This window comes from Macaca thibetana, chromosome 14 (genome assembly GCF_024542745.1).
Source record: "Macaca thibetana thibetana isolate TM-01 chromosome 14, ASM2454274v1, whole genome shotgun sequence".
Lineage (NCBI taxonomy): Eukaryota > Metazoa > Chordata > Mammalia > Primates > Cercopithecidae > Macaca > Macaca thibetana.
In genome coordinates, this window is record NC_065591.1 from 63,383,563 (window position 1) to 63,409,050 (window position 25,488).

A 25,488-nucleotide genomic window follows, 5' to 3' on the forward strand; every position below is an offset into this window, starting at 1 on the left:
TGGCACTGTCAGGAGGCCGGGGTGTACCTCCCTCCGCCAGAGTTCACTGCACACAGGCTACCTCGCTTTGCAGTCGAGATACGGTCTTGGTCAGCTCTGTGAGTCTGTTGCCCAGGTCTGGAGGAGGTGGAGTACTGAGGGGCCTTTCAGAGGATGAGCCTGCCCTGTACCCCTTTTACCCTTTACAGAATCCCAGGGGTTGCCGTATCCAGAGTTCCTGAGGGAGAACTGGAAGAAGTGAGGAACGGGTGTGTGGGCTAGGGGTCAGGTGGGTGGGTGAAACTGGGACAGGTGAATCCGATCGGGTGGGGAGGGAGGAGCTGAGGAGCTGGAAAGAAGGGAAGTCTGGGGGCCAGAGAAGGATGACAAGCCATGGGGAAAGCTGTTACTGGGTAGACGTTCATGCGTCCCCCCCCTCCGCCCTCTCCCCAGTCTATGGCCAGCCAGCTCACCGCATCCTTCAGGGCCCAGTTCACATCCCTCCCTGCTTTGTCCATTCTGCTACTCTATCCTTCTGCCTTCTTATGAGCCTCTGAAAATGACGGGCTCCTTCTCCCTTCAGGCACTGATAGCAATTTGCGTCTGTCTTAATGCCCAGTGTGATGGTTTCTCTTCCTCACCAGACTGAAAGCTTCCCATGTGTCCCTGCCCCGTACCTCCCTCCAAGACAGGGCCTGGAACGAAAGAGGCCATAGTGATGAATGTTGGTGGAATGAGTCAGTAAGTGAGTGAATGAAAGAGGTGAATGAGTGACTGGGTAAGGGAGTAAATGGGAGAATAACTGAACACACCTAAAGGCAGGAATGAGCAGTTACATGAAATGAGTGGGATAAATGCCCGGATGGGTCAGAGGGTGATGGAGTGCAAGGGGCCATGCTGTGCAGGTTGCCCTTCCAAGGGCAGGGCAGGATGGGGCCACATATTATGCAGGCTGAATGAGGATGTGACTCTGGCAATGGGGCCTTTATCCCAGCTGAGCAAGGAACAGGAATGGGGAGGGCTTGGAGGTGGGCAACGAACCTTTCTGCTGGGTCTCCTCGAATTTACGCCGGGCGGTCTCTATGTAGCGCTGCACCAGGGCGTTGATGATGTGAAGGCAGTAGGATCCATGCTGTTCCTTCCCAGGCACAGCCCCTGCCCCAAGATTGGCCTGGAATGGGAAGACAAGAGGGTGGGGGAGATTCTCTACCTCCAACCTTCCTCTGATCACTGCCCATGCCCCCCCACCCCCAGGCAAAAAAGGCCCAAGCAAAGTCTGTAGACTTTTCTGTCCGTGACCCACCTAGCCCCTGGCCTCCACCCCACAGTGTGGACCTGGAAGGTGGAAGGACAGGGGCCAGAAGCTGGGCAAGGGCTGACGGTGAGAGGACCAGGAAGGGGTGGGTGAGGGCTGGGAGGCTGATGGTGAGGAGGGGAGAGCCCCCTACAGACCTGGCAGTACCTGAATTAGGAAGGCACCTTCATGCCAGGCCAGACTGGGCTGGGGAGCTCCTTGGATGTCTGGCCTCTTGGCCTCCTCTCTCAGGCCACTGTCAGCCATCTAACTGCCCTGTTTGTGGGACATTTCTTTGACTTCTTAACATGTTTTTAAAAAAAATGTTCAAGTATGTCTCGGACCAGTTGAAGACAAAAAGTTCTGTCTGGAGCTTAGTGAGTATTTCTAGCTTGGGAGGAGGGTGGCAAGGACTTCTGTTTAGGCTGCATGACACAGGGTTGGAAATTCAGGAAATGGCCAGAGCCAGGAAGAGGGAAAGGGAAGCCACGTGAGAGAGTAGAAATTGAGACAGGCTTTCTGGGGAACATACCTGGAAAGATAGATAAGCCCGGGGTATGCAGACAAGTGGATGGTATAGACAATACAGGTGAAGGCCTGACACCAGGGCGACCAGCAGCAAGCTGAGGAGGTACTCACAAAGTAGGGATGAGGGGATAGTCTGGCTTCTTGGTTTTGCAGCAGGAACAGCAACAGCAAATGAACCGGCAAATTCTCCTGAGAGATTTCTTTTTTTTTTTTTTTTTTTTTTTGAGACGGAGTCTCGCTCTGTCGCCCAGGCTGGAGTGCAGTGGCCGGATCTCAGCTCACTGCAAGCTCCGCCTCCCGGGTTTACGCCATTCTCCTGCCTCAGCCTCCCGAGTAGCTGGGACTACAGGCGCCCGCCACCTCGCCCGGCTAGTTTTTTTGTATTTTTAGTAGAGACGGGGTTTCACCATGTTAGCCAGGATGGTCTCGATCTCCTGACCTTGTGATCCGCCCGTCTCGGTCCCCCAAAGTGCTGGGATTACAGGCTTGAGCCACCGCGCCCGGCCTTGAAACCACTGTTATAATAGCCAGTTCAGGTAAAAATCATCTATGGATGCTAAATCCACTGGGTGAAAGCTTTTGAGGGAGCAGTGTTGTCACACCGTCTCAACATAGCTTCCTGTTACTAAAAGGGCTTCCCTGGTACCATTACAATGAAGACTTCGCTAGAGCAATGGGCCTCACCAATGGGCCACACTGACATCATGCACCTTCCGCTGTGATGCAGTGGAAAGTACACACAATCAGCTAGGTCATGTTCTTGCCAAAACTGCTTAACTTGAATCTAATTATGATCAATAATTTTTTTTTTTTTTGAGACAGGAGTCTTGCTCTGTTGCCCAGGCTGGAGTGCAGTGGCACAATCTCGGCTCACTGCAAGCTCCGCCTCCCAGGTTCATGCCATTCTCCTGCCTCAACCTCCCGAGTAGCTGGGACTACAGGCGCCCGCCACCACGGCTGGCTAATTTTTTTGTATTTTTAGTAGAGACGGGGTTTCACCATGTTAGCCAGGATGGTCTGGATCTCCTGACCTCATGATCCGCCCGCCTCGGCCTCCCAAAGTGCTGGGATTACAGGCGTGAGCCACTGCGCCCAGCCATGATCAATAATTAATAGATAAATCCAATTTGGTCTACACTCTTCATGCAAGACAAAGAGAAGGTTGGGGTGTGTTCGAGATTAAAGGAGGCTAAAGGGATATCACAACAAAATGTAACATATGATCCTAGATTGGATATCAGATTTTTAAAACTAGAGAGTCTTTTTTCCAGGCAACTGGGGAAATATCAATAAGGACTGTATAGTAAATAATATAAGGGCATGAAGCCGGGCGCGGTGGCTCATGCCTATAATCCTAGCACTTTGGGAGGCCGAGGCGTGCGGATCATAAGGTCAGGAGTTCAAGACTAGCCTGGCCAACATGGTGAAACTCCGTCTCTACTAAAAATACAAAAATTAGCCAGGCATGGTGGTGTGCCTGTAATCCCAGCTACTCAGGAAAGTGAGGCAGGAGAATCACTTGAACCCGGGAGGCAGAGGTTGCAGTGAGCTGAGATTGAGCCACTGCACTCCAGCTGGGCAACAGAGTGAGACTCTGTCTCAAAAAATATATATATTTATATATTTAATATATATAAATATATACATATATATAATGGTATGATGTTAAATTTTTTGAGTATGATAATGCTTTTGTGGTTATGTTCTTAAAACACATCCTGAACTGTTTAGGGATGAAGTGTCATTGTATTTACAATTTCCTTTTAAGTGTTTCAGGAAAAAAAAAGAATAAAGGGAGCAACAGATCAAGCAAGTGTGGTAAAACATTAACAATTGGTGAAGCTGGGTGAAAGGTTTAGGGGTATCCACTGTAGTTTTCATAGGATTGACATTTTTCAAAATAAAAAGTTTGAGGAGAAAATGAGTAAATTAATGAATGTATAAACGAACAAAAGAAAGAGTGACAGAATCAAAGAGGGAGTGAGCAAACAAGAGAATTAGTTGAGTGAATAAATGAGGGAGGGAGGGAAAAAGGAGAGATCACTAGGGCTCCAAGCTGCAAGGTCCCAGGCTCTCCACCTCCCATCCTGCCTCTGCCCCTGCATACTTGCCCAGCTGCTCCGTCTCCTGGTAGGACATATAGATATTATTGAGGCCACAGAGGAAGGTGGTCAGGATGATCATGAGAATGAACATAAACCCGGCAGGGGGTAGGACAGGGGAGGGTCAGAGCAGGTCTCTGCCTTGAGAGAAGTCAGGCTCCGGGAAGAGGGATGAAGTCCTCCCTGGCTCTTTGCTCAACAAATATTCAATTCGGTTATTTATTTATTTATTGAGACAGAGTCTTGCTCTGTCGGCCAGGCTGGAGTGCAGTGGCACGATCTCGGCTCACTGCAACCTCCGACTCCCGGGCTCAAGCAATTCTCCTGCCTTAGCCTCCTGAGTATCTGGGATTACAGGTGTGTGCCACCATGCTCGGCTAATTTTTTTATATTTTTAGTAGAGACAAGGTCTCACCATGTTGGCCAGGCTGGTCTTGAACTACTGACCTCAGGTGATCCGCCCGCTTCGGCCTCTCAAAGTGCTGGGATTACAGGCGCGAGGCACCACGTCCAGCAGGTTATTTATTTATTTATTTATTTTTGAGATGGAGTCTCGCTCTGTCACCCAGGCTGTAGTGCAGTGGTGCCATCTTGGCTCACTGCAACCTCTCAATCTCGGGTTCAAGTGATTCTCCTGCCTCAGCCTCCCAAGTAGCTGGTACTACAGGCATGTGCCACTACACCCAGCTAATTTTTTTTTTTTTTGAGACGGAGTCTTGCTCTGTCACCCAGGCTGGAGTGCAGTGGCCGGATCTCAGCTCACTGCAAGCTCCGCCTCCCGGGTTTACGCCATTCTCCTGCCTCAGCCTCCCGAGTAGCTGGGACTACAGGCGCCCGCCACCTCGCCCGGCTATTTTTTTTGTATTTTTTAGTAGAGACGGGGTTTCACCGTGTTAGCCGGGATCGTCTCTCGATCTCCTGACCTCGTGATCCGCCCGTCTCGGCCTCCCAAAGTGCTGGGATTACAGGCTTGAGCCACCGCGCCCGGCCAACACCCAGCTAATTTTTGTACTTTTAGTAGAGACTGGGTTTCACCATGTTGGCCGGGCTTGTCTCGAGCTCCTAACCTCAAGTGATCTGCCCACCTCAGCCTCCCAAAGTGCTAGGATTACAGGTGTGAGCCACTGTGCCTGGCTAAATTTGGTTATTATTAACAATAGAGGCTGGGCCTAGTGGCTCACGCCTTTAATCCCAGCACTTTGAGAGGCCGAGGCTGGCGGATCATGAGGTTAGGAGATCGAGACCATCCTGGCTAACATGGTGAAACCCCATCTCTACTAAAAATACAAAAAATTAGCCGGGCATGGTGGCAGGCGCCTGTAGTCCCAGCTACTTAGGAGGTTAAGGCAGGAGAATGGCGTGAACCCGGGAGGCGGAGCTTGCAGTGAGCCGAGATTGCGCCACTGCACGCCAGCCTGGGCGACAGAGCAAGACTCCGTCTCAGGAAAAAAAAAAAAAAAAGAAAAAAAAGAATAAAGGGTACTAAGTCCAAGCAGTCAAAGCTGAGGATGGAGTGGTCTCTCAGGGAGGGAATGAGATGCTGAGATTCTAAAGGAATGACACAGGGACAGTTGGGAGTCAGAATCCCACTGAACAGGAGTTATCATCAGAAGAGTCAGAGCCACGTGTGAGAATGAGTTGGCCTGCCACGGGGAGGCCAGAAGAATCCTGGGTGGGGTGGGAGGTTCTATCCCAAGCTAAGCTGAGCTAAAGTTGTTAATATTAATAGATGCAGCTAAGGTTTTTCCCACCAAGGACATTCACTGTAGTCCTGCTTCAGGCTGGGGACTCCCAGGGAGGCAGGCATTAACTACAGGCCCTGATTAGGTGAGAGGCCAGGTTTTGCTGGACATGATTAGGTGATAAGGACCAAGAAGGCCAGATAAGGTCAGGGGTTCAAAGAGCAGCTGCCGAGTGGAAAGGACCCAAAGGGACCCCTAAGTCCAGTGCCATCGCTTTTTCCTTAATGATGGGAAAACTGAGGCCCACAGAGGGGTCATGGAGACTGACAGAACTGGGACTGGAACTCCCAACCAAGGGCTCTTTCTGCTATCTATGGTTCGTAATCTTTTCTGGGGTCATGGGCCTGTTTGAGAATTAGATGTAAGTTGTAGACCCTCTCTGCAGAAAAATATACATTTACCCTCCAAATTTTGCCTGTAGTTTTCAGGGGTCTTTGGAGCGCATGCCTCTGGAGGAACGCAGGTCAAGGATTCCTGTGTTACCCAAGAGCTGGGGAGTTTTGGAAGGAAGTCAAGTGGAGTCTTCAGAGCAGAGCTCAGAGCAGAGCCGGTATGCACCGGATCATGTCATCGATCATCTTGCCGATGGAAATCTGCAGAGTGCCCAGCGACTCATGGGCCGGCAGAATGTAGGCCAGGTGGGTGAAGCTGAGCATACTGGTGACGGCGAAGAGCACCTCAGCCAAGAACTGGGGATCCTCGGTGTGCCACTTGCTTCGTTCTGTGCGGGGTGGAATGGGGGCTGTGGCTGGAAGCCAAGAGCCAAGAAAGAAGAACTGGAGGATTCAGGGCTGAGTTGAAGGGACACTCACCAGCCGTGGTGAAATAGTGGCAGGCAGTTGCCCGGCAGTGCATGTGGGCAAGCCCAGCCAGGAGGAGGCGCAGTGCGAAGGCAGCCAGGTACAGGGACAGGATGATCATATCCAGGAAGTTTCACCAGTCCAGGAGGTAACTGCGGAGGCCCTCAATCCACACTTCCTTGCACTCAAACCACAGGAAGCCTGAAGCGGGGTGGCAGGGAGCCCAGGACAGGATCGGACTGAACTTCTCCTTCTATGTCAGAGCTAGATTACGAGGCGGGGGAACCTATGAATGGCAGTGGGGTGCTAAAACATTATGGGGTGGTCAATGACATGTAAACATGTAATCTACTCTGGAACAAGTGATCTTATGTGAACATAAAAAAGACTCCTTGCTGATGCAGACACTGCTGGCGTGACTGCACCAATGATCTCAGTCAGCAGACACTCAGAAAGTGAGTATCACCTGGGACAGGCTGTTTATTAGGAGAGAATGACTGAAATTTGTTTCTCCGTGCCCTCCACCAAGTAAATACTGGACAAATAATTGAAGAATATTGATTTGAGGCTGGGTGCGGTGGCTCACGCCTGTAATCCCAGCACTTTGGAAGGCCGAGGCAGGAGGATTGCTTGAGCCCAGGAGTTTGAGACCAGCCTGGGCAACATGGTGAAACCCCATCTCTATAAACTATTTTTAAAAAGTTAAAAAAAAATACAGAGTATCGACTTGAAGGGGCTCCAAATTCTCAGGTTGCTCAGGCTACCTGTGTTCCAGTGAGGCCCAGTACCAGACCTGGGGCTGGGGGTCTTGGGAGCTGGACCCCATTAGCTAGGCAGCCCTGCCCACATTGCACCCTTCTCATTCCCTGGGTACAATCACGTGCTTTTCCACTCACTGTTTGTTCCCTCTGCCTAGAATGTCCTTCCACATCCTCTGGAAGCCCAGCTCACCTTTGTGGCCTAGGTCACATGTTATCTCCTCCAAGTAGCCTTCCCTAAGCAGGTGGAGTGAATTTCTCGGGGTTTTGTGTTCTCACAGCTCATATCTCTGTGATCCCATCATTACGGGGCACTGCAGGATATCGCTCCACAGGTCTGTCTCTACCCTGCCTCCCCCTGAACTTGGAGCCCCTCAAGGGCAGGGACTATGTCCACTCATCTCTGTCCCTGGTGCCCAGAACAAATTAAACAAATACGTCAAAAAAAAAAAAATATATATATATATATAGAGAGAGAGAGAGAGACAGAGTCTTGCTCTCTGTCCCCCAGGCTGGAGTGCAATGGCGCGATCTTGGCTCACTGCAACCTCCACCTCCTGGGTTCAAGCAATTCTCCTGCCTCAGTCTCCCGAGTAGCTGGGATACAGGCACATGCCACCATACTTGACTAATTTTTGTATTTTTTAGTAGAGACAGGGTTTCACCATGTTGGCCAGGTTGGTCTCGAACTCTTGACCTCAGGAGATACACCCGCCTCGGCCTCCCCAAGTCTTGGGATTACAGGCGTGAGCCACTGCGCCTGGCCTAAACAAACATTTAGTAAGCTCCTACCATGTGCCAGTGGGAACCTCTGGTGAATAAGACAGTCCCTGCCCTCCCAGGGCTTACAGTCAGTGAGGAACACAGTGGGTAACCCAAGTGGGTCTCATACAGTGTGGTAAATGCTAACACTAAGGAGCAGGGGGACAGAGGGACTGTTATGGGTGTTTAGGAATGGACCCTCACCCTGATTTAGGGGCCAGGGAAACCTTCTCCAAAAGTGGCATTTAAGCTGAGACCTGAAGGAGGAGTGGGAGCCAGCCAGGTGAAGGGGCAGTGCAGGAAGGGGCGAGTGCTCTAGAAAAAGTGAATGAGCAAAGGCCTAGACAAATGTGAATATCATGTGGTCGGGAGCTGAAATCAGTTCTGTAGAGCAGGAATGCCCTGTGAGGGTGGGGTGCACGCTCAGTGAATATGTGTTGGATGGAGGGGGCCATGTTGAACTTTTCCATGTACTCTTAGGGTTTCACTCATGATAGGGCATCGAGAAACATTTATCACATGAATAAATAGGTTTGTTTCATATGTTTCTAAGACTTTTCTTCTCCCATGGGTAGGAATTCTATTGGTTTCCTCTCCACTCAGCACAGGTCAATCCACGTTCAGTAAATAGGATGAGAAACTTTCCTTCTTGGGCTGCTCTTAGTTTCTTTCCCTAAAGTTTCTGCACCAGATTTCCTTTCTGGCATCACTGACTGGCCTGGTACAGGGTGGAGCAGTGGACTTGGTATACTGGTGGCTCTGGAGTTCACTAACCAAGCCAGAGCTAAATGAGAGGAGGACAGCCGAGGAAGGCGCCACCAATTTGGCCTGCTGAGCTGACGGGCCAGAGGCTGGCTGAAGCTCTGGGGATTCTTATAAACTGCATTTGCTAAATTGTTTGTGAATACTCAGTTCTGCTATAGAAGAAAAGAAAACAAATGGAATGGATGAAACTTATGTGTTAAGTATAGGCTAGTTACTTTGGTGACATGTTGAACAAATAAAGTTAGTAGAGTATGTGTGTGTGAACATACATAGAAAGAGATGGACAGACTCTAAATATTCATGATACACTGAATATGCTTGAAGCATATGAGGCCCTCAGTATTCATGAGATCTTAAATCAGCTACCCACTGGCACCAGCCGTTCTCTTTCCACATGTCCTCTGCCCAAATAATGCATATAAAAGTAATAGCAGCTCATCAGGATAACTGGCAAGCTACAGCTGTGGCCAAACATAACTGTCACTGTGTTCCTCCCATAGATCAAGTCTTGGGCCAAGGTATCTTCTTTTATTACTATTATTTTTTATTTTATTTTATTTTAGTTTGGAGACAGAGTCTTGCTCTGTCACCCAGGTTGGAGTGCAGTGGCGCAATCTCGGCTCACTGCAATCTCCGCCTCCTGGGTTCAAGCAGTTCTCCTGCCTCAACCTCCTGAGTAGCTGGAATTACAGACCCATGCTGCCATGCCTGGCTAATTTTTTGTATTTTAGTACAGACGGGGTTTCACCATGTTCCCTGGGCTGGTCTCGAACTCCTGAGGTCAGGCAATCCGATCGCCTCGGCCTCCCAAACTGCTAGGATTACAGGCGTGAGCCACTGCACCCGGCCAATCTTCTTTTATTTTTAAGGGATAGAGTCTCTCTATGTTGCCCAGGCTGCTCTTGAATTTCTGGCCTCAAGCAATCCTCCCACCTCAACCTCTTGAGTAGCTGAGATTACAGGCATGAGCCACCATGCCTGGCTCCAGGTACCTTCTGTCCATTGCACCACCCCCCTAACCCCAGCCACTCAAACCTCAACTCTGATCCTCATTACAACACCATCATAATTACACCACTTACGGATTTAACTCGCTGTATGATTTGAGTCTTTTCATTTGGTCTGTGAGACTTTCTGCTCCATGACCTCCAGGAGAGCCTGTCTTGCAGTACCTGGGGGCTGCCATGACACCAAGGTATGTTCCCACCTCGCACTGTGGACCAGGGTCTTATTTGTGAGAGGACAGAAACCTCCAGGCTAGGTAGTGACTGATGCCAGGGAGGGGGAAGAAGGGGTCCTTGCTCAGGGAGTCTACCACAGGGCTAGGTCCCCAACTAGGCGTGAGGGAAAGGGCCCTGTACTGTGTTACAGCCCAGAGGAGTCTGGTTATATGTTCAGGGGTCATCTACAAAGCAGGATCCCCCTGTTGGGGTGCTTATTGTGAAGGACAGGAAGGGGGGCCCCTAAGGGACACTGCCACAAATAAAGGGTCCTACACTTATACCTGTGACCCAAATCATGTGTAGTGAAGTCTCCCAGACACTCTGGCTGCGGCCACGGAAGGTGCTCAGCTGTGTCTCCACGACCAGGGACTCTCCCAGCAGGAAGATGAGGAACCACAGACAGGAGGCGGAGTGCAGCAGGAACTTCAGTACTGGGATCTTTAGCAGGCGGCCCAGCTTCCAAGGGAAGGAAGGGGAGTAGGGCTCTCAGTCCTGGGTGTCTCTCGCTCCTGCAAGCCCTTCTAGACTGCTCCACCCACGTGACTCCCCTTTCTCAGATTCAGTCACGCGCTATTCAGACATACATTGAGAACGTGTTACATATCAGGCCGTAGACTCTATCTGTCATCTCCTTTGCAACCATATGAGGTAGACATTATTCCCGGCTTTTTTTTTTTTTTTTTTTTTTTTCCCCAAGAACTGAAGATCACAGAGGTAAAGTAACTTTCCCTTGGAGGCCCCACAGGCGCTTCAAACTCAACCATGTTAAAAAATAAATTCATGGGCCGGGCGCGGTGACTTATGCCTGTAATCCCAGCACTTTGGGAGGCTGAGGTGGGCGGATCACGAGGTCAGGAGTTCAAGACCAGCCTGACCAACATAGTGAAACCCTATCTCTACCAAAAATACAAAAAATTAGCTGGGCATGGTGGTGGGCACCTGTAATCTCAGCTACTCGAGAGGCTGAGGCAGAATTGCTTGAACCTGGGAGGCAGAGGTTGCAGTGAGCCGAGATCCTGCCACTGCACTTCAGCCTGGGCGACAATGCAAGACTCCATTTCAAAAATAAATAAATAAATAAATAAATAATAAAGAAATTCATCATCTTCTATCCTATCTTGCTCTTCCATCTTCTTCTGTGTCCCCACCTCATAAAATGACCCGGTCACCCAGGCCGGGAATATGAGACATCTCTATGTGCTTGTCCTCTCACACCAGTCTCTCTAACTCCTGCCCTGCATCCCCAGCCCACCTTTCACACCCCTAGTAGAAGGCACTTTCTGAAACACAAGACTGATGGGGGACTCGCCTCATTAATCCTACAATGGCTGCTATCCTCTGTGGCTTATAAGGCTCTGTGAGATCTGGCCCCTGCGTGCTTCTCCACCACTCTTGATCTAACTCCTTTCAGTTTCTCTAACACTTTGGGTTCTCCCTCTCCCAGGCCTTCACACATACTGCTCCTGCTTCCTGGAACATCCCTCTCCCTATTCCTCACCTGCTCAGCAGGAGCAGGGCTTTTCTTCATAACCCCAGTGCCAGGCACCATGCTTGGCTCACAGTTGGGTCTCAAGGACATATTGGTTGGATGAAGGGCTCCCATGGAATTTGTAGTCGGGGTGGGCCTGTCTTTAGGAGAATACAGGGCTGTTAATAGGATTAAGGTTTTGGAGGCAGAGACACTTCAGTTTAAATCCTGACTCCACTATTTCCTGTGTACTTTTGACAAAAAGAGGATTGCCCTTCCCTGTGCCTCAGGTTGCTACCCTATATCCCTGAAGCAGAATGTCTGCCTTCCTCAGGGCTGCACTTCCAGCTACTTAATGGAAACATTCACACAAAGTTATATTCACCAAGTGTCTAGCCCAGGGCCTCATAAAACAAGTGCTCAATAAGTGACAGTTGTCATTAATCTTATTCTTAGTACCCGGGACTTTGGTGCCAGCCAGTAGCCAAGGCAGAGGAAGGGCATGGTGAGGAAGATGAGGAAGGCAACAAAGAGCTTCCAGATGGTGGTGTTTCCACGCCAGCCAGCCAGGTTCCCACACCAGATGGAGGACAGGACTTGCTGGCAGATGGGGTGTGCTACAAACTAAGCAGAGATGGGGCATAAGCAGAGGGGGAGGCCACCAGGCAAGGAGGAGGATGGGGGAGCCAGTTGGGTACACAGCCCTTCCTTCTTTGCCACAGAGATCGAACAATCCTTCTTTTCTCCCCACATCAGCCAACTTGCTTGTCATGTGACCATGGGCAGACCCATCACTCTCTAGGCTTTGGTTTATGGAGGGGAAACTGAACTCAAAGATTTTCCTGAACTCTCTGGACCCTACATTCTTGAGTCTAAGTTAGACAGTGGTGGGTAGAACTGAGGACCCAAGACCCAGAACCCCCAGGGTCCCTGGCCTTCTTAGAGATATGGGACATTAGCCTAGATGGTCTTGAGGAAGGCAGAAGAGGGAAACCAGGGTTTGCTGTATTGGGAGACAGGGCCAGGGGAGCCATTATGAAAGAAGGTTTTTGGTTAAGTTCCTGGTGGATGTTGAGGGTGGATGAGAGTGAGGAGCAAGGGGTTGGGGGAGGCTAAACAAGGAGTCTGTCTTTAGCTTAGAGGGGAAGATGTCTGAGGAGGCAGGCAATAATGGAATCTTTTGGGGGATATTTAAGGCCTGAGAGACCTAGTCTTATCTTGCTTTATAGAGTGATGTACTGGAATTGAATAGAAAGACTGGATTCAAGTAACTCAGGTCAGAGATAAAGCTGTCTAAGACCAGATGTCCTGGTCTGAGGTGAGGTCTTGGTGGGTAATGGGTCTTTCAAGGGCTGGGGAGAGGTTACAGGCTTATATTGAAGGTAAGAAGGGAGGGGACCCACAGGGCCAAGGGTCTAGACAGAAGGGTGCTCAGGACCAAGGCCTGAGGGGTCTTGAGGGCAGGAAAAGGAGTTGCTTAGGGCTGGGTCAGGGGGACCTAGAGGTGGCAGGGCAAGAGAAAAGGACAGGGAGGGGATATAGCTATGGCCCAGCTGACCCGCTTCTGGTTGTAGTTGACGGCCAGTTGCAGCCTCGCCAGGCTGGGGATGCCTTCCTCAAAGGCTAGGCCCAGGCCCTCAGCCTTGGGCTCAGTCTCGCTGTCCTCGGCCAGGTCGTTGAGCACTGCAGTGACCTCGTTCTGGTTCCGGCACATGTCCAGCAGCTCAAAGCCATAGTCCTGGCTCGGTGACTCCAGGGCAATGTACTCAGGCTTAGGGAAGGAGGTCCGTGTGTGCCTACCACCCTGTGGACCCAACCCCATTAAATCAGCCCACTCCTCCCTACCCCCCACGCCCACCAATAGTGGGCCTAGGCCACCTCTGTCCTGCCCTTGCACCATCATTTCCTACGTCTGGTGTCACTAGGGCATTGATTTCTTTCTTCTTTGCCACCTCGCCCATCCTTCTTGCTCTAATGAGGTACCTCCAGGGTCACTTTGCTTATCTAGTGCTATTGCTACCTCATCACTAAGTCACTTCAACCCAAACCCCTCTGTCATTTTTTCTCTTTTCCTTCCTCTTCTAATCTGTTTCTTGTCCCATTTTTACACCTACTCCTTACACCCTTCATGTGCTCATTTAATTTATTGGAACACCTACCTTATAAGAGAACTCGCGTTGGCAATTTTAGGACATGCAGAAATGAATAAGGCAGTTCTTATTTATTAATTATTATTATTATTATTATTTTTGAGACAGAGTTTCACTCTTGTCACCCAGGCTAGAGTGCAATGGCACGATCTCAAGTGCAATGGCATGATCTCGGCTCACTGCAACCTCTGCCTCCCGGGTTCAAGTGATTCTCCTGCCTCAGCCTCCCGAGTAGTTGAGACTACAGGCATGTGCCACCACGCTAGTTGATTTTTTTTTTTCCCTTTGAGACGGAGTCTTGCTCTATTGCCCAGGCTGGAGTGCAGTGGTGCGATCTCGGCTCACTGCAAGCTCTGCCTCCTGGGTTCACGCCATTCTCCTGCCTCAGCCTCCCGGGTAGCTGGGACTACAGGCGCCCACCACCACGCCCAGCTAATTTTTTGTATTTTTAGTAGAGACGGGGTTTTACCGTGTTAGCCAGGATGGTCTCCATCTTCTGACCTCATGATCCGCCCCACTCAGCCTCCCAAAGTGCTGGGATTACAGGCGTGAGCCACCGTGCCCGGCCTACTCAGCTGATTTTTTTGTTATTAGTAGAGATGGGGTTTCACCATGTTGGCCAGGCTAGTCTCGAACTCCTGACCTCAGGTGATCCACCTGCCTTGGCCTCCCAAAGTGCTGGGATTATAGGCATGAGCCACCATGCCTGGCCAGTTATTATTTTTAAAAAATAGGTGGGCGTGGTGGCTCACACCTGTAATCCCAGCACTTTGGGAGGCTGAGGCGGGCAGATCACCTGAGGTCAGGAGTTCAAGACCAGCCTGGCCAACATGGTGAAACCTCATCTCCACTAATAACACAAAAATTAGCTGGGCGTGGTGGCAGGCACATAATCCCAGCTACTCGGGAGGCTAAGACAGGAGAATCGTTTGAACCCCAGAGGTGGAAGTTGCAGTGAGCTGAGATTGCGCCACTGCACTCCAGCCTGGGTGACAAGAGTGAAACTGTCTCCAAAAAAACTAAAAAAAAAAAAAATAGGGATGAGATCTTGCTATGTTGCCCAGGCTGGTCTCGAACTCCTGGCCTCCTCATCCTCCTGTCTCAGCCTCCCAAAGCGCCGGGGTTAGAGGTGTGAGTCACCGTGCCTGGCCTAAGGCAGTCCTTGGCTCCAGTTTATCCATTATCTCCTGGGTTTTACTTGAGGCCCTTACCCTAGAGAGCATCCAGGGATGGCTTTCAGGAGGTGAGGTCTGAATCCCAGCACTGTCCTCAGGTGGTATCACATTGGGCAAGGTACTTCCCCTTCCCAGGCCTCAGCTTCTCTGCTATAAAGTGGGGATGATACTTCCTGCTATGAACTGTCTCTTAGGCTGCTATGAGAATGGAGGGAAAGTCCTTTGGAAAGGACTGCCCTTTCCTGCTAGCTGTGCAGTGGGGGCTTTTCATTCTCCTATCCTTCCACCACCCCGGGTCACAACCTCCTTAGCCCTGTATTTTAACATTCGTGTTGGTTTCCCCACCTAATGGTCATCTTGGGGATGGGGATGGGGATGGGGATCGAGTCTAGCTTGACACACAGGATCCGTCAGGGGATGAGGGATGGACATACTGGACTGGCGGCATTCCAGGACCCTTACTAGTCCCTGCCTCCAGGCTCCTCTTCATGCATTCTCAGTCCTTCCTGCAGTGTCTCCCCTTCACTCATCACCATGTATACTTTCACTACCTGAGAGCCTTTGCGTGGACTGCAGTCCTATCTCAAATACCCTCCCTGCTCCTCTTCACTTGTATGTAACTACCCACTTCCGTAGCTCAGCTTAATGCTACTTCTTCCAAGGAGTCCTCCCTGAACACAACAGCTGTGGCTTTCCTGACCTGTTTTCTGGGCTTTGGAAGCCCTGTTAGCACCATTCACAGCGGCACTGAATGAAGACAAGCATACTGGCAGCACCTTGTCCCCTCTCTCTGACTTTTCCCTGCTGTGATCATACGCTTGAGAGCCGCAACACACCATGCTCCGGGTGGGAACACCTAGCAGGTATTCAGACGTGATGTATTCTACTGAACATCATCTCCAAGTCTGTCCAGCTGTTTTTCTAGTTGTTTCTGTTCTCTCTCCTCCCTCAGACAGACCCAGGGCTCCCCTGGAGTGGGGTTGTGCCTCCCCCATAAGACTAGGCCCCTCTGGAGTGGCTGTTCTCTGCCATTAGAATGAAATTCTCTTGGGGGGATTCTTGACTCCCCATCAAACTAGAGGTTTCCTGAGAACAGAGGCCAGGCCTCGTCCTCTTTTTGTGACTTCCAAACTTCCCAGAACACCCACCACAGGCCCAACCATGCTCCTTGCGTGCAAGGTGCCTGAGCTCACGGCTAAGCCGGAAGGCAGCCAGTGTGGCATCCTCACTGGCCAGTGAGAAGTGGGCCTTGCTGGCAATGCCACGGTAGGTGTTGATGTGGGACAGAGAGAATTTAAGCAGGTCATAGCGGCGGGCGTTGCTGCACTTGAGGCAGGCACAGGAGACCAGATGGGGCCAGGCAATGGTGTGGCCCTGGTCCATGAGCAGCTGTGCTATCTCGTACAGGTCCTTCTGGCAGGCCAGGGTGAGAGGAGTCACACCAGGTGCAAAGCGGGAGCCATCAATTAATGAGTCAAAGAAAGCCAGTGAGAAAGACCTGGTGTCTACTTTGCAACCCTTCTCCCGTTCCAGGTGGGCCAGCAGGCAATGCACCACTGCTGGTTGCTTTGTGTCCACTGCCACTAGCAGGGCCTCATGGATCTGGCGGAAGTCAAACTTGACACTGGCCAACAGCACATCAGTGATGGCCTCATGGCCCAGGTGGATGGCCAAGTTGAGTGCTTCCCTCCAGGAGTGCTCCTTGGCCTCTTCCACATTGTGCAGGGGCCCACCTGGCCCACTGCTTGTGGCCTTAACCTCTGACTCCAGCAGCTGCTGCACAAGGCCCAGTTGGCCCTCCTGGATGGCAGCCAGGAGTGGAGGTGGGAACCTGAGCTTCCTGTTCATGATCTCAGTCCAGTTAGGCTGTTGGTGGATGAAGGAGTGGAGAGGCTAGGACCCTGAGTTTCAACCCCCTTTGTGATGGGGCCTCTTTCACCCTTCCATGTTCTAGCACTTAACCCTCTATATCCAGCCACCATTATATTCTTCCTTGTCCCAAATACACACTGGCAAATATTGTCTTATTCATTATTTTATTGTATAGATTCTCAGGTTAGGAAAATCAAGACTGTACAGTGGGGGCTTTCTTTTCTTCCCCCACTGGGGAGAGAATGGGGGCCCCTTCCTCAGCTGAGTTTGACTGGGGGGCCCTTCCCCAGCTTGACTTCCACCCTCACAGGAGCCCCCCAACAGCAGGGCTACCTGTGGGTACCTTGAGCAAGGGTAGGTTAAAGCAGGGGTGGGCTGCCCTGGCAGCCTAACCCCACATACAGGTGCACAGGATCTATTCAGACCCAGCTCCCCTCTTGCTGACTTCATCTCCCAGATGCTCTTTCCTCTCAAAGTCCCAGAGCCTCTCCCAAGGGCAGGCCCGGACATGTCCACACAGGAGGGTTTTGTGTGAGTTTTGAACTGGGTTTTTGTCAAGCCCCTCAGTTCTGACCAGGACCCCAGCAGAATCCCAATATCCTCTTTCTTCACCAATCCTCCCGCTTTGCCCTCCCCTGCTTTGGGGGACCTTTCTCCCCCTTGGCACTGCCTCGTCCCTCTCTTCTACTAGGCCTGGCCCCATCCTCACTGCTCTTCTCTTCTGGGTCCAAGATCAGGGTTCCAGGGGCTCTTCTCCCACCTACATAGTGATGTCTGCCACCTGCTTGGCAGCTAGGATGCCCCTGCAGTGCCTCTGGGCCAATCTTTTGTTTTATTCATGGGTAGAAACGGGAGCAGAATAGGAGAAGGTAGGGGAGCAGGCTTCTTACGGTGATGGGGTCTGTGGTTGTGCCCACCTATGCAGGCACCTGTGCTGGCAGGGACCGAAGGACTGAACTCCTGCTCAGTCTTTTCCTTGACTGTGCCTAGCATCCTCTTTCCTATCTATTCAAAACCCTACCCTGGGCCCTCTCTTTGCAGGACCAGCTGCTCCCCCTCTGCTCTATACCCTGGGGACCAGGGGAACCGGTGTTAGTACCACAGAGTGAAATCTTCTGGGAAAGGGAAGAGAAGACATATTTGCTCAAGGAGGTGGGAACAGAATTTGGAATATCACAGCTTGAGGGAACCTTTGACATCCTCTGGTCCAACCACCTCCTTGTGTAGATGAGGAATGGGATCTGCCCACGGTTCTACAGCCAAGCCTAGAACTACTCCTTACTCATTAACCAATCTGGTCCCTATCACAGTTCTGTGAGCGGGAGGTTGGGAGATTTTTTTTCTCTGTTAATTCTGGATGCTAAAATAAATAACTTGCTTAGTGTCACATAGCATCACCATTACCTGATTATACCCAGGACAGGAGCCCACAAAGGAGACTGAGAGCTCAGTTCATGAGATGCTGGATGTCAGCCTCGTGCTCAAAACCCATATGCACATTCCCAGCACACCACAGGATTTTATCTGTCAGGCAGCATTTGCTCTTCACTAGGCCTCGGTTTTCCTTTCAGGAAAATGGGCATGAGAATGTGCCACTCACAGAGGGAAAGACATTCTGGATGGTGTCCCAAGGCCCAAAAGTTCCAAGGAGACTTCCAAGGGGGAAAAGAACAGAGCTGGCCTTAGGAGAATCAGATGCCATGGTCACAGAAGCCTTGACAACTGGGAATGAGGATCAGGCTAGGCACAGAGGTGCCCTCAGGCAGAGTCCTGAGGGAATGAGTGGAGGGGAGGAGAGACGGAGCTTCGGCCTCATCAGCCCTTCTCAGCTCTCAAGCTATTCAGTCCCCATCTCAGTCTTAGAGGGTGGGGCAAAACCACAGGACCTCATGGCTCATGCCTGAGGGAAGTCCCCACATATACTGGCATGCTCTTCTATTTCTCTTGCTGAGAACTGCAACTGGCAGATAGGGCACTGAACCCAGGAGACAGGGGGTGAACTTTCTGGGGAGGACACCCACAGTACAGACTGGGACGAAGATGACGAGGAAGGAGAAGCTGGGTGAGGTGGGGAGGTCTCTCCACAAGTGGCAGCATGCTGGGGAAGAATCTCAATCCTGAAGGAGCCTATTTGGGGAGAGAAGGAGGTAAACAAAATGGCCTGCTCCCAGGCAGGATGTCACCCCCAAGAAGTCTGGATAAGCTATGAAGACAAATAACATTGATACACAGCAGACAGTGAGAAGTGCTAAGTCCAAGGGAATCAGAGAATCCTGCAGAAGCTTAGTTGGGAAAGATGATCTGGGCAGATAAGAGAACACTTGGCAAAGAAGAACCATTTGAACAGAGACTGAAACAGCAACCAGCATTTGGACATATAGGAAAAAGTTACGAAGGAAGTTCTAGGCCCTCTCCGATTGTGTTTTACATTGTTTGGTTTCATGCTTCGCCAGAGGGCAGGGCCCATGTCCCTTCCTCAGCTTAGCTGGCACAGTGTGAACAGGTGCTCAGTACACACTTGTCTTGAATTACACTTGACTAAAAATACAGTTCCACACCTGAGAGCTGCAAAGATGACAGAAGCCAGCACTCCAAATTCAAATGTTTCTTGGCAGTACTCTCAGATCTCCCATTCCTCCCTCAAGGAATGCCTAGTTGTCATACAACAACTCCCTGTGCACAAGCATCTTACCTGCACAAATCGGGCACAGTCCGCTATCCTGGTCACCACTGCTTTGGGCCTGGGGTCGGTGCTGTTTTTTTTGCCTTGCTCTTGCTGTCTCCCTCCTGCTTGGCCGAGAATTAGAGTTGGATACAGGCCTGTGAGAAAGAACAGTTAAAGACCAGCTATTAGTAAGAGGCCATAAGGGCTGAAGGAGCCTGGAATCAGAGCAAAAATAATGCAGAAGAGTTAATGTAGACCTAGAAACCCTGGTTTGGGGTCCTGGTTTTCCCACCTGATGTACCAGACTTGAGGGAAGACATTTAACCTTTGAACATCTGAGAACAGAGATTCCATTATTGCCCTTGGGTTATTATTTTTTAATTGAAATATAGTACACATACCGTAAAACTCACTCTTTAAAAATATAAATTCAAGGCCAGGTGTGGTGGCTCACACCTGTAATCCCAGCACTCTGGGAGGCCAAGGCAGGCGGATCACCTGAGGTCAGGAGTTTGAGACCAGCCTGGCCAACATTTGCCTGTCTCTACTAAAAATACAAAAATTAGGCCGGACGCAGTGGCTTACGCCTGTAATCCCACCACTCTGGGAGGCCGAGGTGGGGGGATCACCTGAGGTTGGGAGTTTGAGACCAGCCTGACCAACACGGAGAAACCCCGTCTCTAATAAAAATACAAAAATTAGCTGGGCGTGGTGGCGGGCGCCTGTAATCCCAGCTACTCAAGAGGCTGAGGCAGGAGAATCGCTTGAACCCGGGAGACAGAGGTTGTGGTGAGCTGAGATTGCCCCGTTGCACTCCAGTCTGGGCAACAAGAGCAAAACTCCATCTCAAACAAACAAACAAAAAACAAAAATTAGCTGGGTGTGGTGACGTGCACCTGTAGACCCAGCTTGGGAGGCTGCGGCAGGAGAACAGCTTGAACCTGGGAGGCTGAGGTTGCAGTGAGCCGAGATCATGCCACTGCACTCCAGACTGAGTGAGAAAGCACAACTCCGTCAATTTTCAATTGTTTTTATATATATATAAATTCAGTTCAAAACCCTGTATTGACAGAGTTCTGTAACCACAACCCTGTAATTCCAGAACATTTTCACTACTCCCAAAAGAAACCCAGAACCCAGGCTGGGCGCAGTGGCTCATGCCTGTAATCCCAGAATTTTGGGAGGCCGAGGCAGATGGATCACCTGAGGTCAGGAGTTCAAGACCACCCTGGCCAACATGGCAAAACCCCATCTCTACTGAAAACACAAAAATTACCTGGGTGTGGTGGTGTACGCCTGTAGTCCCTGCTACTTGGGTGGCTGAGGCAGGAGAATGGCTTGAACTAGGAGTTGCAGTGAGCCGAGATTGTGCCACTGCACTCCAGCCTGGGTGCCAGAACAACACTTTGTCTCAAAAAAAAAAAAAAAAAAAAGAAAGAAAGAAAAGAAAAGAAAGCCTGAACCAGACTCTGGCAACTGCTAATCTACTTTAGTGGTTTGGAATTGCCTATTCTGGACATGAAATCATATACTATATGGTTTTTTGTGACTGACTTCTTACACTTAGTATGGTTTCAAGGTTCATCCATGTTGGAGCAGGTATCAGTACTATATTCCTTTTTTATGGCAGAGTAATATTCCACAGCATAGATATACCACATTTTATTTATCAGCTGATAGACACTTGGGTTGTTTCGATTTCTGGGCTATTATTAATAATGTTGCTCTGAACATTTGCCTGTAAGGTTCTGTGTGAACACCTGTTATCAATTCTTTGGAAGTATACACCTAGGAGCTGAACTGCTAGGTCATATGGTAACTCCATATAAACATTTTGAAAAACTGCTAAACTGTTTTCCAATCAGCTGCACTAATTTACATTCCCACTGGCAATATGTATGAGAGTTTCAATTTCTCCATATCTTTGCCAACACTTGTTATTGTCCATCTTTTTTATTACATCATCCTAGCAGGTGTGAAATAATCATTGTGGGGTTTTGATTGGCATTTCTCTGATGGCTAATGATGCTGAGCATCTTCTATGTGCTTAATAGCCATTTATATATCTTCTTTGGAGAAAATTCTATTCAGATTATTTGTCCATTCTAAAAATTAGGGTATCTTTCTATTGTTGACTTGTAAAGGTTCTTTATATATTTTAGATAAAAGAGCCTTACTGGGCCAGGCGCAGTGGCTCAAGCCTGTAATCCCAGCACTTTGGGAGGCTGAGACGGGCGGATCACAAGGTCAGGAGATCGAGACCATCCTGGCTAACCCGGTGAAACCCCATCTCTACTAAAAAAAAAAAAAATACAAAAAACTAGCCGGGCGAGGTGGCAGTCGCTTGTAGTCCCAGCTACTCGGGAGGCTGAGGCAGGAGAATGGAGTAAACCCGGGAGGCGGAGCTTGCAGTGAGCTGAGATCTGGCCACTGCACTCCAGCCTGGGCAACAGAGCGAGACTCCATCTCAAAAAAAAAAAAAAAAAAAAAAAGCCTTACTGAATATATGATATGCAAATACTTTCCTCCATATTCTATGGGTTGTCTTTTACTTTCTTGACAGTGTCCTTTGAAGCAGAAAAGATTCAGATTTTTTTTTTTTTTTTTGAGACAGTTTCACTCTTGTTGCCCAGGCTGGAGTGCAATGGTGTGATCTCAGCTCACTGCAACCTCCGCCTCCTGGGTTCAAGCGATTCTCCTGCCTCAGCCTCCTGAGTAGCTGGGATTATAGGAACGTACCACCACACTTGACTAATTTTTGTATTTTTAGTAGAAACAGGGTTTCGCCATGTTGGCCAGGCTGGTCTTGAACTCCTGACCTCAGGTGATCCACCCACCTTGGCCTCCCAAAGTATTGGGATTACAGGCGTGAGCCACTGTGCCCAGCCAAAGATTTAGATTTTGATGAAGCCCATGAAATACAGCATACTCATCTTCAGATTCTGGTTCACTACAGGACTGCCTCTTTGCCTAGTTCCAAACCTGACAACATGTGGACAAGGATATCTTTTCTTCAATGCCCTTAGGTCTAGACCCACAGGTTAAACCCAGACACAAGGATACTCTCTGACCTTACTGAAACAAGACTGGGGGTAAGGACAACTGCAAAAGGGCAATAAGGTTTGGGGAGGTGATTTGGGTCTTTCATGTTGATCTACTTACCTTTGGTGCTGCACTTTCCTTCTTTTCATTCTGCCCACATCATTCTCAGAGTTTTGCTCCTCTGCTCTGGGCTCTGTATTAGAAATGCTCATTAAATATAGCTCTTAAACAAAACAGTCTTCACATGTGATGTTACTTCTTCTAAGAATATTCTTTCTACCCTCTTTGCCTGGAGGCAAAGAGTGTGCCTTTCTCACTCTTCCAAGTCTTAGATGAAATGCTAATTCCTATGCGGCACTTTCCCTGGATTCTCTAATCTACATCCAGTCATCCAATTATGCTTTTCCTTGACAGTACTCATCACAGTTTGAAGATTTAAATTTATTTGTGTGACACTGACATGTGTTTCTCCACTAGGGAAGGAGCATTGCTATTTTATTTACTGAGGTATCCCTGATGTCTAGCACAGAGCCTGGCACAAACGATGCTTAATAAATATCTGTCAAATGAGTGACAATAAAAACTATCAACTTCCATTCGTCTGGTTATCCTGAATTTATGAAACACTTTGTATAGCATTTAATATATTTTAAAGTGCTTTCATAGCTCCAGGGCCCAGCCTATAGTAGGTGCCCAAAAATTATGAGTTCCCTTCTAGTCTCTTTCTCTTAAAATAATAAACTACATCTTTCCTTCTGTGGTAGACAGCTGAGGCCCAAAGAGATAAGGATTGCTGATTCCTAGGCCAGTGCTCTTTCAATTACTATACAATATTTGATTTGTCTTCTGGTAACAAGACACCAACAATTATCTTTTCTATCACATGAAGTTCCACTAGTGAGCCATCCCTGTATAGCAATGGTAGATTCAGGGAGGAAGGGCATTGCTAGGGACAGGAAGGAACAGGTCATGTGGACTCACCTGCCCTGTCTGGAGGACTGGAACCTGATTCTGCATGGTTGTTCTTTGGGCTTGCCACACTGACTGGAGGCACCCTGCGGGCAGCAGAAAGCACCATGTGGGCTGAACGCCCCAGAGTCCCTGGCTGCATCTGTGTTAGGATATTCCTGAGCTCTGAAATTTCCTTGGTATCCCTGCAGGGAAAGAGAGTACTTGGTTCCACTTGAAATATAGGTCTTATTCTGCTCACTCATGTCAATGGCATTTAAGCAAGAAAGCTAGTTTAATATACAGATAGGGTTAGGCCTAGAGTATGTGATTAATTTGGTGAACCCAGGCTGGTCTTGTGTGCTTGTCAGTGACTTGATAGCATTTCTTTTCCAGGAGAAAGACCTGAGAGGTGGCTGGGAGACTTCCACTCTGTCAAGTACATACGTATGGGGATGTGGGAAGAATGTCCTCCGGATGGAAGGATTAGCTAGCCAGGGGCTAGGACCAGACTCCTGAGCATCAGAACCCTGAGGAAAAAAAATTGAGATATGAAATACCAAGATTCACCACCAGGGGACACTGCTACCTAGTGCCAGGGCCTACTCAAACTGTCAAACTACTCAAATGACTGAACTTTTTGGGGACGTTTATTTCACTATTTCCTTCTAAATATTATCAAATAATATTGTTTAGTTTTTAGTATGATTTATTTTGTGAACAATTTTGTTAACTTGCAACTAAAAACCTACCAATTTTAAGCCACAATTTCTAGCCATCTATAAAGAGATGTGTGTGTATGTATGCATATAGATATGTCTCTAGCATTAGCCACCATACCTATCACAGGCATTTTATAACCTCCTTGCTCCAGAAATGTCTATGTGCAATAATCTCCCAAATAATTTCTGCATAGAGATTTTATTTATATCGTAGTATGCTGGTTTCTTAATTCTTTGTCAAAATTCAATTTATCTGTGATTATACCCCTACTTTTTAAAAAAGAGATGGGATCTCAGCCTCGGTACAGTGATTCGTGGCTGTAATCTCAGCACTTTAGGAGGCCAAGGTGGGAGGACTGCTAGAGCCCAGGAGTTTCAGACCAGCCTGAGCAACATAGTAAGACCCTGTCTATAAAAAAATAAAAAAATTAGCCAGGCATGGTGGTACATGTCTGTGGTCCTAGCTGCTTGGGAGGCTGAGGTGCTGAGGTGGGAGGACTTCTTGGGCTTCAGAAGCCAAGGCTGCAGTGAGCTGTGACTGCACCACTGCACTCCAGCAAGGTGACAAGAGTGAGACCCTGTCTCAAATAAAAAGAAGAAAAAAAAATTGGGTCTTGCTCTACCCAGGCTGGGATGCAGTGGCAGGATCATGGCTCACTGTAGCCTTGAACTCTGGGGCTCAAGCAATCCTCTCACCTCAGCCTCTCGAGCAGCTGGGACCACAGGCTCACACCACCATGCCCAGCTAATTAAAAAAATTTTTTTGTAGAGACAAGGTCTCACTATGTTGCACAGGCTGGTCTCAAACTCTTGGGCTCAAGCGATCGTCCCCTCCTCAGCCTCCCAAACCACTGAGATTACAGGCACGTGCCATTGCACCTGGCCCCTAATTATTTTTTCTTTTTTGAGACAGTCATACTCTGCCATCTAGGATGGCGTGCAGTGGCATGATCTCAGCTCACTACAACCTCCGCCTCTCAGGTTCAAGTGATTCTTGTGCCTCAGCCTCCTGAGTAGCTAGGATTACAGGCGTGCACCACCACAGCCAGCTAATTTTTGTATTTTTAGTAGAAACAGGGTTTTGCCATGTTGGCCAGGATGGCCTTGAACTCCTGGCCTCAAGTCATCTGCCTGCCTTGGCCTCCAAAAGTGCTGGGATTACAGGTGTGAGCCACTGCTCCCGGCCTCCTAATTCCTTTTTCCTTTTTTATTTATATAAATTTCCTTTTTCCCTTACCGTAAAAAAATTTTTGTCTTTAATTTTCAACTCTGATTCTTCTATCACAGGATATTTTAAAGGTAAATGTCTTTCTTGTAAAGCATGGCTTTGGCTTCATTCTACAAGGTTGAGTAGTATTTTCATTCTCATTAACTCTTTAATATTTTCTAATTACCATTACAATCTTTTCTTGGACCTAGCAATAATCCTGAAATTTTTTCTTTAATTTTCCAGGGTTTTCATTTTTTCTTTACCTTGTCTCATGAATGTTACA

General features: G+C 49.1%; 2 protein-coding genes across 2 annotated transcripts in view; one reads left to right on the forward strand and one right to left on the reverse strand.

Annotated features, from left to right (window-relative positions):
• RNF121 (ring finger protein 121) overlaps positions 1–25,488 on the forward strand; it is a 231,211-nt gene that overhangs the window by 117,189 nt on the left and 88,534 nt on the right. The gene's annotated exons all lie outside the window — the stretch shown is intronic.
• XNDC1N (XRCC1 N-terminal domain containing 1, N-terminal like) overlaps positions 5,386–25,488 on the reverse strand; it is a 40,309-nt gene continuing 20,206 nt past the window's right edge. The window contains 12 exon segments of the mRNA XM_050756548.1: positions 5,386–6,366; positions 6,458–6,646; positions 10,235–10,409; positions 11,881–12,045; positions 12,980–13,206; positions 15,910–16,639; positions 17,688–17,733; positions 18,640–18,745; positions 19,311–19,438; positions 22,446–22,518; positions 23,307–23,479; positions 23,721–23,803. Coding sequence (XP_050612505.1) covers positions 6,182–6,366; positions 6,458–6,646; positions 10,235–10,409; positions 11,881–12,045; positions 12,980–13,206; positions 15,910–16,639; positions 17,688–17,733; positions 18,640–18,745; positions 19,311–19,438; positions 22,446–22,518; positions 23,307–23,479; positions 23,721–23,803 — 2,280 coding nt within the window. The 3' untranslated portion in view covers positions 5,386–6,181.